General features: G+C 43.2%; 1 protein-coding gene across 1 annotated transcript in view; it reads right to left on the bottom strand.

Moving 5' to 3' along the window:
- Window positions 1–317: 317 nt before the first annotated feature.
- LOC146026288 (coagulation factor XIII B chain-like) overlaps window positions 318–16,138 on the bottom strand; it is a 75,158-nt gene continuing 59,337 nt past the window's right edge. The window contains exons 8-11 of the mRNA XM_083156815.1: window positions 14,230–14,301; window positions 12,970–13,158; window positions 8,752–9,013; window positions 318–552 (exon numbers count right to left, since the gene is read on the bottom strand). Coding sequence (XP_083012941.1) covers window positions 8,775–9,013; window positions 12,970–13,158; window positions 14,230–14,301 — 500 coding nt within the window. The 3' untranslated portion in view covers window positions 318–552; window positions 8,752–8,774. The remainder of the gene's footprint in view (window positions 553–8,751; window positions 9,014–12,969; window positions 13,159–14,229; window positions 14,302–16,138) is intronic.

Below are 16,138 nucleotides of genomic sequence, written 5' to 3'. Positions count from 1 at the left end.
GTCATAAGCTTTCCAATGACATATCACAATGCATGAAAACAACCAAAATAGTATGGACCCTTATAACAGGGTTCATCAGATTAAACCCATCTTCGAAATTAGACTGTCCCTCAAAATGATAAGGTAGCGTGCAAAGTTTGAAGACAATTAGTTAAAGCATTCGAGAGTTATTGTGGAACATCTATACACACACACAAACACACACACACACACACACACACACACACACACACAGTTCAATGAAACTTATCTAGATAAAAATTGGCATTAAGGTGTGTGTGTGTGTGATGAGGTAAATGCACTGTTACATTAACAGCAACATGCAAATTAATTTATTTATGAAGTAGGTAAACAAGTACACACAGAGAATGAAGAAACACCTGGACTGTTAGTATTTTGGATAGTATTGTTAGAATCATCCCACACTTCTATATCTATATCTAAATTTATATCTAAATCTATTTATATATACATACAGCAAGCAATACCAGTTTCTTCATGCAAATGATTGTGTCAACAGCCATGGGGTGCTTGGTTGTGCTCAATATTTGTCTGGAAGACAAAATGGGAAAACCTTAGGTTAAACATTATCACTGTTCCAACAAATATTGCAGCCTATACTGTATATAAGGATAACTGATGGTGGCATTGTAAAGCATCCTGCAGCTCCGTTTAATCTTGATTGATCGGAGCTGCAGGAGGCTTTACAATATGGTGAGTATCTATTTGCATTGTGCACATGTAATCATGCCAATTTGAACTGCCCACATATTGTGGATAGATTTCTCCTATACACGATTAAGGAGCAATATTGGTCCATTGTTCCATCTGGGACTGATTCCATTGTGAGCCTATTATGGTAATATAAAAGTGTGATCTAGATAATTTTTTGGGGTCCATAGACTTTTTAAAGGTTTTTATGTTACAGAAATGTTTTCAGATTTTGAAGACACACAGGAACATTGATAACTGGAAGGGGGTGTAAGAGGGGTAATGTGCCCACTAGTCCGCTGCCAGATGAAGTTCTCCCGGGTTTACCACACCCTTTGCACAAATTTACAACAAAAAATGGAGAAATTCGTTTGGCGCAGCTCGAAGTTCTTTTGGTGACCTTGAAAGACCCTTTTACTTCTTGAAGAGAAACAATGTTCTTCAAATACGGTTTACTCTGGTCACCCCACAGATGATACAACTGACTTTTTGGAAAGGCCCTATTTTCATAATAAAGGTTTAATTTGGACCAGCTACCAATCAGCAATTCTTCACTGGTCTTCACCCATCCAATTCACAATATACACCTTTTAATAAAGTACTGACCTCCAACATAGGCCATATTTTCATGTAAAGGTATCTTTACTGTTCTCAAACAAGTAGAACCATCACAAGGATATTTTCAAATATTGCATCCACAACTCCTGGCCCCTTGGGGCTTTAACTCACCTCTAACAAAGGCCCTATGTGCACCAAAAGGCTTCTTTATTCTTCTCCACGGGATAACAGACTTAGGAGGCATCCATCCACAAAAAGATTTTAATCCACAGCAACGACAAAAATACAAAAAAGCAATGTATCAAGTATACACGATTAGAAACCAAAGTCCACTTCCACTCTAAATCCGGATTGGGGTGAAAAAGTGGGTACCAGATGAAAAAAAGGTTAAGGCTCCTACCGTGTTATGGCTTCTCTCAACAGACCAACATGTTTCGGGCTATAATAGCCCTTTTTCAAGGTGGGAAGATCTCAGCCCCTGGTCAGGTATTCTCCGGATGAATTTCTCCATTTTTTGTTGTCAATTTACACAGGAACATTAGTATATGCTATTAGCTATATTTTGTATAGGTTTATTAATTTTATTGATTTTGCATGATAGGTTTGTATTTATTTGTATTTATATACAATTCAATCACATTTTTTTTTTAAAGCAACATTATTAAGCTACATTTTTTCTGAAGGTAATTCAGACCCACACCCAGATAGTGTGAGCACAGTTGTTAATTGATATCCAGGTTGTTTTCAATTGGTGACCAGCTTGATTCTGGTTTCATCAGTTGATTAGGTGTGATTACACAGTCACTTTAGAACAGGGTTGCCTACCTGACCCTCTCCTTCAGGGAGACAATGCTCTGTTCCTGGACTTCCCTAGTGATGTATGATTGCCATCACCTGCGGTGAGCTAGGTAATTGATAAGAAAAGTGTTTCACGACAGGTGATGGCAATCATATATTACCAGGGAAGTCCAGGAACAGAGCATTTTCTCCTTGAAGGAGAAGGTCAGGTAGGCAACCCAGCTTTAGAAGTATTTCCAAAAACCCTTTTTATATATACTCAGCGCCTAATATTTTTAGGGTATACCAGGGTTGCCTGCCTCTCCTTCAGGCAGAAAATGCTCTGTTCCTGGACTTCCCTGGTAATGTACAGATGGAGCCCTCCTCATCTAGCCCTTTAATAGAATTAAGTGAGTAATAGGATAACTCTGCTAATCTCTTACTGTATTGTTCTATGTATTGTATTGCTGCTGAGAACAATAGGATAGCCATGGCTGGCCATGGTGAAACCACTACCTAAGGAAGATAGTTGAGAGGGGCTCCATTTGTATGATTGCCATCACCTGTGGGGAGCTAGGTAATTGATAAGAAAGGTGTTTCACCACAGGTGATAGCAATCATATATTACCAGGGATGTCCAGGAACAGAGCATTTTCTTCCTGAAGGAGAGGGACAGGTAGGAAACACTGGGGTAACTTCATGGTTGGCTTAATATACCAGATTACAAGATTTCAGGATTTGTGTCAAAGGACATTACATAATGGCCTGGGAATCACTGGTTTGCAGTCTTGCCCATTTTATTTTATTATTACAAAGCAAAGATGGGAGAGATCTGCATTGTACAGAACAGTATATTTTAACATACTGTTTACGGTGGTTGATAAAGAGTTTTGGGTGAGGTATTTTACCCATTTGTGGATCTAATGCGCAGAACTTGTAAGAACCATTATACAGGATCAATTGTGGTAGTAAAGTTGGCATTTCATGGTAATGTTGTTTTCATTACTTTTGGGGCCTACACACATGGAACATTTTAGCCATTTTCTAAGCGATCTGACTAGATTGCTTACAAAATTACCCTACATCGCTGTGTGTGTGTGGGGGCCAGCAATAGTGGTGCGCGGCCTTGCGCAGTGCTATTGTCAGTAGAAAAAAAGAATGAGCAGAGACCATAAATATCATTGCCAGTGTTCTCCCACTGTAAAACACTGCTGCTGGCAACTCGGTCAGCACACAGTGCTACACATCATGTGTGCTGAGCAGCGATGTGTGCTGAGCCATTTGTAGCTCTGATCTCTCAGCAAAGTCGCTATGTGTGTAGGCCCCATTAGTCCCCCACTGGCTAAGAGAATGTTTCTATATATGGAAGATTTTTCATAACAAATCAAAGAATAAGAGCGCAGTTCTTTTCTTACCATCAACCAGTAATTTCACACAGTTAAGGTTACAGAGCTATAATTTTGGCAGTTATAGATTTGGTCACATATCCCTATAGATGCACCATATATACTTATAATCTGTAACTAGCTCTTACCAGCTAACCCTATTAACATCATACTTCCTTCAGACCCAGATGTGAACTTATTCTTACATAATATAAAATCTCAATAATAATGTGTACTGGTATGTCTTAGTCTGGTTTTGAGGCCAAACTATTCCAAGAATAGGTCTACGGCCTTCCAATATGGTTTCCATCCAAGGACATTGGCCGGTAACCCCCCACTCATTCCATTGTATTTCTTGGAATTGCATGGCCATAATTAATTGTTTGTCTAAGAAGTCCCATTCTGAATGATATAATCAAATGACCATATACTGTATGTATCGTATGGGTGCCGGGTGACTGCCTGACAATCGGGATCCCAAAAGTCAGTATACCGACATTGGAATCCTGACTGCCGATTCTCTGGGGATTTCTACTGTCAGTCTATTCTCCCTTGTGGGGGCCCAAGACCCCCATAGAGGGAGTATAGAACCTGTGGCGAGCGAAGCGAGCCACCGAGCCCGCAAGTGGCATCTTTTGCGCTCGCCCCCCCCCCTATCGGATCACCGGCAGTCAGGATTCCAATGTTGGTATACTGACCGTCGGGATCCCGATTGTCGGGCAGTCATACCACAACCGTATTGTTTCCATATTAAGAGATATTAAAACAATTATGTAATTTGGGAGAGTTATCATATTGCATGGGGAGGTTAATATAGAAAATGTATGCTATATATATTGTTGGGTTTGGGACAACGCCCAAGGTCTTTTGTCTTAGCACTTGTCTGGAGAGCATTATTTTTGCTCTCCAATTTGTAGGCAAGGTGTTAAGTTATTATTCAATAAATACACATTATAGGGCTGCCTGCAACTGTCAGACTATTATCTAAGGGCTGCCTGCAACTATCAGACCATTATAGGGGCTTCCTGCAACTGTCAGACTATTATCTAGCAGTTGCTTGCAACTATCAAGCTAGGGTGGCCAATGCCTGGATTGGGATTGGCAGGATATTGGGATTCGGCCCCTAAAATGTTGGGATATCAATCCCGGGATTGGAGCCTCCAATCCTGGGTTTTCGGGATGAGCACCTGCTCAGATGCTGCCCGGCTTCTCCCATCCCTGGCAGTGCGGCTCTGTGCATTGTGACGAGGTCAGAGATCATGCTGCGCAGGCCACACAGCTGCACATCCTGCCTCATCGTTCCTGGGCACGCTGCCCATCCCGTTCACTTGTGTTCTGCTCCCTGACAAACAGCCTGCCCATCTAGCTTCTGCCCACACCGCATATGTAAGTAAATAAACGGGGAGCCTGGGCAGGTTTATTTATTAGGAAAGTCAATACCGGGATCCCAGAAATATGGGACCTAGCAGTGACTGCACATACTGAACCAGGCTTGATGCAGAGTAAGTTCCTGCACTCCCTTGTTTTGCATGTAACTGTTTTGCATGTAACTGTAGATCTCCGTAAGGTAGCACCTCTCCTTACGGTCAGGGTGTGCAGTCTATAGCCCCGTTTCCCATATATATTTAAAAACCTGAAGTCTGAGATTCTTTCTAGATTAGCACCCCTCCCCCAATGCCCTCTAATTGTTTTTGAGCAGGTACCTAGCAGTGACTGCAAATAAAAGAACCAGGCATAATACAGAGTAATATACTTATGTCGGTTTTCTTGGGGTGAAGGTTTGGGTGCAGGCCCGCTGAGCTTGTCTGGTTGGACCTCTTCAGGGCATCACTACTTAACACATGGATTCACACATCTCTCATTACAGTCAGGATCAGTCAGTGTAGACTCTAGAGCCCCATTTCCCATATGTAGACATGGCAACACTATTCTGGTTATTGTAAAGCTCAGATATTGATGTGTCTGAATGTGCAGTTGGACTGCTGTAGACTTCTTTGTTTGGTCACAGCGAGTGGAAGATCTTTGATGTAATGTCACAGAAATGTCTTCCTCATCCATTGTGGTGAAACATACAGAGATGTGTGATTGGGTTTTGCGTTAACTTGGAAACAGTAGAAATAAAAAAATAAAAATAAACCTCATGTAATGTAACAACAAGCATATGGTGGAGAAATGTATTTTAGTGGAGGAAGCACTTTAAAGAGGGTAATAAGTGAGTGAAAAGACACATTTTGGGAGACCATCCATCGCAGTTACATTGGAGATGTTGCAAAATGACAGGTTAACTTTGCGCAAAGTTTCAGCTTCACTTGGCATTTCATTCAAATGGGTTCAGCATTTTGTGACAACTGTAATGTACTGGTGTGAGAATTCTCAATGTAAACTCCACTCACTTCTGAATCGTATGTGCTGTATGGCCCCTTGGTCTCAAAGCTCAATCAGAGAGGCAGATTCACTTAACCAACTGAATCAGTTAGAGACATGATAATTGGGAATCCCATTCCTGCTGTTGTTATTTTTCAGGTATTGTCCAGCAGGAAATATCAGCCAGAGGAAATGCTAACAATATCATTTCCAAATCTTGGATAATCATCATGTCTCTTATTCTTGACTGCTCAACATCCAATCCTGCTGCCTCATCTAGTATCTTCACATGCTTATTATCAATAATAATTGGAACACTTGTGTACTGTAGGTACTGGTACTGTAAATGTAGCTGACTCCACTGAATAGGGACATGGTAGCCTATTTTACATGGCTTCTTTTGGTAATAACATCTACATTTTTGGATAACACAAATTAGTATTGCGATCAGGTGCATATCTGCTGCCCTCTAGTGGAACACCTCAAGAACCAGTCACATGAATTTCTTTGACTCCCTTCTATTCTTCCACAACATCAAATTACACTGCCGCTTCATCCCCCACACTGTGGAGAAACATCTTGGGATCGTTCCTCTTAATTGCAGTGTAGTGTACAAATACTGTACATCTTCTTTGGTGTCATTCCGGTTTATAAATCCATAGCCACTTTGTACACTGAACCACTTGACTTGACCCAAAATTTTTGTTGCATGGGTTTGCAGAACATGCAAATGCCGAATGGATTATTTTTATAACATTCTGGAATATTAGGTCTAGACACATTGGGCCAGAGGTACGAAGCTTCAAAAGTGATAAAATGGAGAGTGATAAACAGCCAGCCAATCAGCTCCTATCTGTTATGTCACAGACTGTGTTTGAAACATATCAGGCAGGAGATGATTGGCTGGCTGTTTATCACTCTCCATTTTATCACTTTTGAAGTTTAGAGAATCAGGGATCCTGACGGCGAGCAGCGGGGTCCCAGTAGCGAATATGCCATCAGCATATATGCCATCAGCGGGGGTCCCTGCGGCGGATGGGAACTAGTAGCAGTATTAATACTGCTGCTAGTTCCCATCTTCCGCAGGGACCCCCGCTGCTGATGGCATACCCACTGCTGGGACCCTGCTGTGGCGCTGCCAGGAACCCCGATGGCGAGCAGCAGGTGAGCTCTGGGGGAGGTCTGTGGGGGAAGGGGTCTTTGGGAGCCCATTGCAGGGCCACACCCCTTGAGCACGCCCCCTTGAGCACCCACTGGAAAAAAAAACGTAAATTGGCGCCCCTGGTTTCGGGGATACCAGAATAATTGAGCAGGGAATTTGGCGATACCGGAGTAGTTTGAGTACAGGATACGGGAACACCAGAATGGCTTGAGTACTGAAGAGGGGGAACAACACAAGGTCACACATGAGTGCTAGTCTATATTGTAATAGTGGTGGTGGGTCTCAATTATTAGTCTGAGCAAGGTTGCAGCGCCTTTTTTTCAGAGGACATGTGTACCTCTAGTAGAACACTATACGGATGGAATCAGTGAAATAAATCCACTGATACCTGTTAAAGGGGATCCCTGGTTACGATGCGTCATGTGACCATCCAAGAATAGTGAGTTGGCTGGAACATCTCCATCGGCCCCAACCAGGAACGAGCCTCAAGTAGAGACTACCTCCCAACCGGACCTCGCCAGCCTCATGCGGACACACGAACCGGCACACCCTGAAAGGTAAATCGCCACACTGTCGTGACTCATCTATTGTGACATGACGAATCCTGGATTTTTTATTATTAATCCGAAGTCCAAACATGCCGAAAACCCATTTGCGTGGACCCAAGAGGAAAAAAAAGACATTTGTTGAAGAAGAAACAGTGGTTTTTCATCTACGACAATGCCGATCACACATTGCATTGGCAGCACTGACTGACATTAATGGGGCAGCACTTGAACACCCTTCATACAGTCCGGACCCAGCCATTGTGATTTCTGGGTATTCCCAACCTCTAAAAACAACCAAACGAAAAGAAGTTCTCAACAGAGGATAAAGTGAAAAATGGCACATCTGGAACACTAAGGGCCTGATTCAGATTGGCTCGCTAGGCAGTGTACATTCGCTGCCTAGTGAACCCATAAATGCCGCCTCCTGCATGGCAGAATGCCCACCACCCCCCTACCGCTGAATCCCCTCTCTACCAAGCGAGAGGATGTACACGATCACATCCCTTCACATGCGGCCGAAGGGAGAAAAATCATTTAATGGTCGCCAACCACCGAACGATTTCTCTCCCTTTCGAAAATAAAAGTCATTCTGACCTTTATTTCCATCGCTATCTGCCGAAGATGGGGGTGGCGTTGATGTCATGTGACTTCAGCCGCCCGCCCCGAGCAGGGAACTCCATGCCTGTGTTTCCAGGTGAACGACCAGCATTTTCTTGGGGATGCCCATAAAACTCTGTCTGTTCCCCTACAGCTACCCTCTGCCCGCTTCCCTCCCACCCCACAGCGAATGGCCTGGAGTGTGTATCTCGCCGAAGCCATTCGGTGCTGGGGTTTGCACATACGCAGAAATGCACATGCACAAACCCTGAGCATTGGTGCTGGGGATGAATTTGGATCCCAGCCAGCGATCCTGAATCGGCACCATGTCACAAAACACATTACAGCATGTCTTTTAATCATTGAAAAGCTGCAAAAAATTTATTCTGAATGTAAGGCACTACTTTAAAAAGAAAAAATGTTCAGATCCTATGGAATCATGAGATAAAATCAATCTCATTACATTTCAATCAGCCCTTATACTAGTCATCAGGGATGCTTACATAAGCAGGAAACACTTAGGTAATTCCCATACAGGAAAAAAGGGATCTAGCAGAATGATATTAAACCCAATACCCATATATCACATTTACTTTTTAAATATAATACACTTTGTTAATTTTGAATGAAAATAAATGACATTACTTACATTGCTTTAGATTCGTATTGTTCTCACATGAAACATTTTGGATAATTAAGAACTCCTCGATTGCATTTGCTTCTTAACAATATTGGATCTGATATTCCATATCCATGCATACAAGCAAATTCAATTTCCTTGCCATGTTGAACATAGCACTTTTTAGCTAGTCGTTTATTCTGCTCATTTCGGACGCAGAGCTTACTGTGGCCTTTCCATCTCAGCATAATATGGCTTTCAGCCATGTAATTCTCATTCGTTGTGCATGGTTCTGAGATAGATACAAAAAAAAGGATTTTAATATTGTAATTTCTTCTAAATAATTTGCATACGATGACAAATACAGCATAGTGATAGATGGAAATAATGCAGGATTAAATTCCCTCCCAGAATGCCCGGGAGGTTCCCAAAAATCAGGTACCCCTCCCCGCCCCCCGGGAAGGTGGGCAACCCTCCCAGATACCGGCAGCCTCCCCGTGGCAGCGTTAATTTCCCGCGATTCGCAGCCTTTTTTGTGGGAGGCGTGGGGCTAAAGATGCAAATCGTTTGTACTGGTTCTGGCCTCTCTTATGGATGATCATTCTGATCATAAGTTTGCTCAGAAATTCTTTGTTCTGCCCAATGTGCGACCAATGTGGAATTGTGGCCATTTCAGAGTTATGTGTATGCAAGAGTCTGATGTCAAAATGTTTTTTTGTACCAGGTTATTGGCTGATGCAGTGTCAGTGGTAATAATGGTCACAAATGAGTAGCCAACTTTGATTATGGACATTCATTTTAAAGCATAGAAAGTGGCCAAAGTTGTGGAAGCTTTACCTGTATCTCTGAATAGGCCCACCTCACCTATAAAATACGTGGGAATAATTTCATATGTGAATGAAAAACATGCATAAGATTACCCTGTGCATCACTAGAGTGTCTACTGCAGTAACATAACTAGGGTGGGGGCAATCACTAGGCACCATAGCAGGCCCAGCAGAGGGGGTCCCCATCTGCCAAGGCATTGTACTACCCAGCAGAGTGCAGTACACTGCTGCTGACTGCTGAGCAGCAGGAGGTGGTCTGGCCAAAGGGAAGAGGTGGGTCCTCCTCCACTCCCCTTCTCTCAATGGAGGACTGGGCCAGTACAAGTTTGTTACTATTGGGCCAGTACAATTTTCTTATTAGAAGGGTTGCAGACATACTGTACATTGCATTCACATGCCTGCGCCCATCACTCGGTACTCAACTTCCACATTGCCTGCTGAATTAGCACGGGTGCTGCCACCTCAGCCTACAAGAAATGCAATTATTTATATATTTATTAAACCTATTTTCTACCTCACACTATACTCCCATCCACCAAAATATATTATTCTACTGAATTCTCCTTATATACTTCACTTTAACCCTTTATCAAGGTTACAATCTAACCATTGTCTCTGTCGCTCTCGCTCTCTCTCACAATGCCCCTGGTCTCTCTCTCTTCCTCTGACCTCTATCTCTGCCTCCTAGTCTCCCTCTCTCACAATCCCTGGTCTCTCTCAGCGTTACCAAAAAACCATGCTCTTTCCAAGTCAACCATACAACATTTCCAAGACCTCACATGCAACATGAATACTTAACGTTATTTATTATTTTTTTGAGAGGGAGAGGAGCTGTTCTTCATCTTGCCCTAGGATACATCCAGTGAGAGAGAGTTAGTGAGAAGGGCAGGAGGATAGATGAGAGAGACAGGGGGTTACCAAAAGAGGTTGACACAAGTGTTCTAAAGGCCCATACACATTGGGCGACTTTGAGCTGAAAGTCGCTCAAAACAGGAGGTTTGAGCGGCTTTCAGCTCAAAGCCGCACAGTGTGTATGGTCCAGGCGATGAGCAGTGAGCGCTGCTTTGCGCTCCTGCAACATCGCCGGGAAAGCCGTTCATCTGCTGGTTATACCAGCAGATGAGCGGCTTTCAGGACGGCTTTGCATAGTGTGTATGGACCTTAAGGCCCATACACACTATTAGATTTTCATTTTAAAAGACTTTGACAAAATCTTTGATACTGTAGATATATCTTTCACCAAAATAGTGTGTACATACTGAAATATTTTCCTCAAAAAGCAAAAGGTTTTCAGGAAGAGAAAGACTATGCTAAAAAAATCTTTCATTATAAGGCTATTTACATAATGGGCTGGGTTTGTATTCCAAGGGCGGGAGCAGGGACCATTTTATTCAGTGCATTCCTGTTCTTGGTGCCTGATTCAGAACTGATTGCTGGGCTGTGTATATTCGGAGCCCAGAAATCAGATAAACTCCACCCCGTGCTGCCCTGACCGGTTAAAATCCAGGTCAGGCAAACATTTAATTTGCAGCTTTGCACGCAAGGAGAAATCCACTCACTTGCGCCGTCAATGTATACGTTACGCCATAACAAAATATACAAATATACATGGGGGGGGGGGGGGTCAGTGGTGGCGGTAACATATACATTGCTGGCCTGCGAAAAATGGGGACTATGCACTCTGTAATGCCCATTATACATTATACCACATACCGTAATGCCCATTACACAATATGTCACACACCGTAATGCCCATTACACAATATGCCACACACCTCTCTGGCTCTGTGCCAGGGGTAACATGCACAGTGCCAGGGGGAAGTGACTGTGTGCCCTGCACTGTGCCGTAAAGGAGACAGCCGGACAGAGAGGTGATAAACCCAGCTGTCTCAGAGCAGGTCTATCCATCCATGGCATGGCTTTTTCAATGATGCGCCAGCTCACGACTCGCGAGCCAATCGTAACTCACGGCCCGGCAGCCAATCAGGCATCAGTGGCTCTTGATTGGCTGCCAGGCTCCAAGCTCCGATTGGCTCATGAGTCAGGAGCCGGCGTATCATTTGAAATAGCCACGCCATGGACGGACCTGCTTTGAGATAGGCGGTTTTCCCACCGCTCTGCCGGGCTTTCTCCTTTAGCGATGTAGGCGGGAACAGACAGTGGGGCAAAGTGATCGGACGGAATGCAGTTCCACCCCATTCCGGCTCACTTTAACCCCTGGTGGGCAGTGGTGCCAATAATATATACATTGCTGGCCAGTGCCAGCAATGCATATATTACTGGCGTATAAGTAACATTGGTGGGCAGTGATGCCAATCATATATAAATTGCTGGCCTGTTGCCAGCAATGTATAAATTACTGGCTTATAAATAATCATTGGTGCCCAGTGGTGCCAGTAATACATACATTGCTGATCTGTGCCAGCAATGTATATATTACTGGCTAATTAGTAATCATTGTTGCCTAGTAGTGCCAGTAATATATACATTGCTGACCTGTACCAGCAATGTATATATTACTGCCTTAACATTGGTGGCCAGCTGTGAGCTCCGTTTTGAGCAGGATGGGGGGGCGGGGCCAGCAGCACTCTGTATTGAGTGGGGCTGGAAGAGCCGGGTGATTAGCCGGGTGGGGGAGCAGGGCTCTGCAGCAACAGCCAGCTGGAGCTGATGAGCGGGGAGGCGCGGTGCGGAGTTGGACCACAGCCGGGTGAGTATTACAGGTGAGGAGGCGGGGGAGGCAGCGGGGCGGACCACTGGACTGTCTTACAGCCCGGGGGCAGTGTAAACACATCCCTCATCACCAGATCTGCTGGTTTTACGAACCACTTTACTAGGGATGATGCAGGAGTGCGCATCATCGCTAGCCGGGCAGCTTTGGGCCATACACAATAGGCAATTTTCAGCTGAAAATTGCTCAAAGCGGCTGTTTTGACAGATTTTCAGCTGAAAATCATTAATTGTGTATGGGCCTTAAGTCTGGAGAGACAGAAGGTGGTGGTGGTGGTGGTGGTGGGAGGATTGGACTGGAGAGTCATGCACTGGAATGAGGCTTGAAAGACACATGAAGAAAATCTAGAGAGACACTGGCGGTGAGGATAAATAGACATATGATGGGCTGTAGAGAATACTACAGAGTGGTGATAGAGTGAGACACAGGGGATGAGGCTATTTGGCAGTTACGCTAGCTAAAGACATGGAGAATGCCAGTTAACAATCCAAGTCCAAACAGCATTGTTTCTTCTTGGAAGAAAGCCTGGCGGCACTCCATCGACTTTTATTAGGTCATATCGACATTTCAACCTTTTCTTCAGTATGATGTTTATTATTCTGAAGAAAAGGTTTTAGGAACCTTGAAACGTTGATATATTTATTTGCTGTTTTCTGAAAATATAAGATAAAATTAAGAGTTTATTTGTACCAAGGCAAACAGGTGGGTCATCCCAAACTCCATTCTGACATTTGATATTTTTATATCCTTCAAGTTTATACAACTTTGGGCACTGATAGTTCACATTGGAGCCGGATGGATATGTACGTCTTATGTACATTGGGTTACTCGTGATTTCTCCGAACCGAATTGTGGGTGGTTGGCCGCAAGGTTTTCTTTCTGAAAAAATGCAAATGATTTGATATTAGACAGATTTTTGTGCATATAGTAAATAAAACAATGCTCAAATAAATAATAAATACATACATATTGTATAGAAATACTGCCGCATTAATATTTGGATTGTACATTGTTATCTAATAGGACCTGAACTTGTGGTGCTACGAGAGACATTACTATTTGAGTTTTAATGTAGATATTCAGCATTGTGGTACACTGTGGCACTGTGGGGAAGTATACAAATGATCACAGTATATTTTACTGCAAGAAAAGAAAAAAAAAATTTTGCCCAAACTTTTTCTTTGGGCAGCTCAATTAAAGCTTATTTGCTGTCAAATGTATCTGCTATTGGCTGCAACATTGACCTACAGTGTAATCCCCGTTGGTGGGGAGCTGCGTATGCGCAGGATCCATACTGTGTATGTGGAGGATGGGTCCCGCTCTCGCATAGTGAAAACTCCAATTGTACTCTGTGACAGGCAGTCTGAGTAAGGTTAGACTTAGGTTAGTAAAGGTAGATACCGCAACTGATGGTTACAATGTTCCTCTTAAACTGCAATCACATCACAGTTTCATGCTATTGGGGACCATTGGGGAAACCATTCAGTGGTGACCCCCTTAGTTTGGGAACCAGGACCGGCCCTTGAGCCTGGTGCTGGTTTTAAATATTCCGGGGATCCCCTATTTAGTTGGACCCATGAATTTCTAGAACAGCTCTTTGAGCCCGGGGCTGGTTGCGATCATGGGGGGAAGCCATATTTCTTTTATTTGTTTTTATTTTTTTCTATTTTCTTACACTGCAGCCTGCACAGATCTGACTGATCCATGCAAGCTGCTGACTCGTATTTGTATTTAGAATACGAATACGGCGATATACAGCCGCCTATGCCATTGGGCTTATACAAATCCCTAAATACGGCAAAGTAAATCTGTCATACTGTATTTACGAATTGTATTTTCCTGAAAATACAGTGTGTGAATTTGTACCCTGCATTAGCCATATTTCAGGATCTTAGTAAATTTCCCCCAATATCTCATACTCTGATAGACATTTACATTCCAAATACTTACCCTGTTTTGCATTTTTCCCGCTTAGTCTCATATTGCTCCCTCCAAGATGATCATTCTTTTTTAAATATGACTCTGAAATATCAAAGGAAACATGTGTCATATAATTCATTTCCAACATAATATTGAAAAAACACTACTAATCTAAAAGATAAAGAGCCAAATGCACTAAGCTTAAAAAGGAGATAAACAACCAATCAATGAGCTTCTGCCTGACATTTTTTAAACACAGTCTGTGACATGGAAGTTAGGAGCTCATTGGTTGTTTATCACTCTCTTTTTTATCACTTTTGAAGCTTAGTGCATCTGGCCCCTATTGAGAGTTAGGACAAAATCAAATAATTATAGATAAGTACAAAATATAATCGATATCATTAGTAAAGTTGCATAAATGTTGACCAAAATAGCACAATATATCGCATTTATTCTTGCAATAAACAATGCCATGTTTCAGGGCCACCATCGGGGGGTACTATGGGGACAGCTGTTCCGGGTCCGGCCGCTCTGACAGAGGGTAGGGCCTGGACCGCTCTGTCCCCACAGCCCGCACGGCCGTCAGCACCCCCCTTCACTAGGGCAAATGGGGGTGGTATAACCCTTCACTACACCCCCTTCACTACACAGCTGCACCCGCAGTGCCTGCGCACCCCCGGCGGTTTGTCTTGCTGCAGGTTGCCCCACCATGTCAGCCCCCTAGCCGCAACCACCATGGGCAGCCAGGAGGTGGAGCCCCCACCGCGCGACATGAATGACATCACGCCGCATGCGCCATATCAGTGTGAGGAGCCGGTGCTGCCATATTTGAGTCAGGAGCAGCAGGGAACAGCATGTGGCCACCCCCTCCCACCCGTGCTAAAGGTTCGGTAACTCATGTTATTAAATAGACACCAGAGACTTGGAGAGGGCTCAGGGCATCTCACAGCTGCTGCTGCTGTCTGGGTGAAGCCTGCAGGCTCAAGCAGCAAGGCTGTTATAAATATTAAGTAAACCCCTAAAGGAAAAAAAAAAAAAAAACCTTATTTACAGTATTTATCACACACAATTTTTTTCCAGGTAGTCACTTAATATTTGTTGCAGGATTGCTGCTTGAGCTTGGCTGAAATATTTTTTTTGTAACAATAAAGGAGGGGGTGGGGTGTTTTTTTGGCAGTCCCACAATTTCTGATTGCAGCCCTGCCATGTTTGTACAGTAAAACTGTAGCGCTGTAATTGCCTAAAATTACCTTGACACATATATTTTTCTATTTAAATTCTATTATGAGGTTGCTCTTTACACTAGAGGTCTCCACTTATCTGAGCATTTATGTTATTTTTAATCACACACCATCGCATCGCATGGTATACATAAATGACTTGCGATGCGATGCGATTTTTTATCGCATCCTATCTTTTTAATGAATTCACTGACACAGAGCAGTGAATACATTAGATAGGAAAATCATATATGGCATGCGATGCGATTTCACTAACATGAATAGCCCTCTACGCAAATAGCGTAGTGGGCGCCGTAATAATACACAAGTACCTAGCTGTCTTCCCCGAATTGCCCTTCATCATGAAAACTAAAAAGTCTAAGGAGGTACTGAATAGTATGAGGGCTTTCTGAAGGTCTTTAAAGAATATGTGACAATAGACCTACCCCCAAACTGTGCAATATATTTTAATACTGGTATATCTAATCCAAAAGGCTGCTCTTTTCCACTAACTGTTTCTGAAACTACTGCTATGTCAGCGTATATCAAGGAAAACCTTCAAAAGGCTTTAATTCACCCACCTACTTCACCTGTAGGGGAAAGATTTTCTTTGTAATCAATGCAAGGTCAGAAACCAACATCTTTTTTTTTTTACTATACTGAGCTCTTCGATTGGGTTAGGTAAGCAACTATTTTCATTAAGCTTGATTTAAGGGGGG

This window comes from Crinia signifera, chromosome 8 (assembly GCF_055691185.1).
Source record: "Crinia signifera chromosome 8, ASM5569118v1, whole genome shotgun sequence".
NCBI classification, from domain to species: Eukaryota; Metazoa; Chordata; class Amphibia; order Anura; family Myobatrachidae; genus Crinia; species Crinia signifera.
This window is presented reverse-complemented; position numbering and strand designations above follow the sequence as displayed.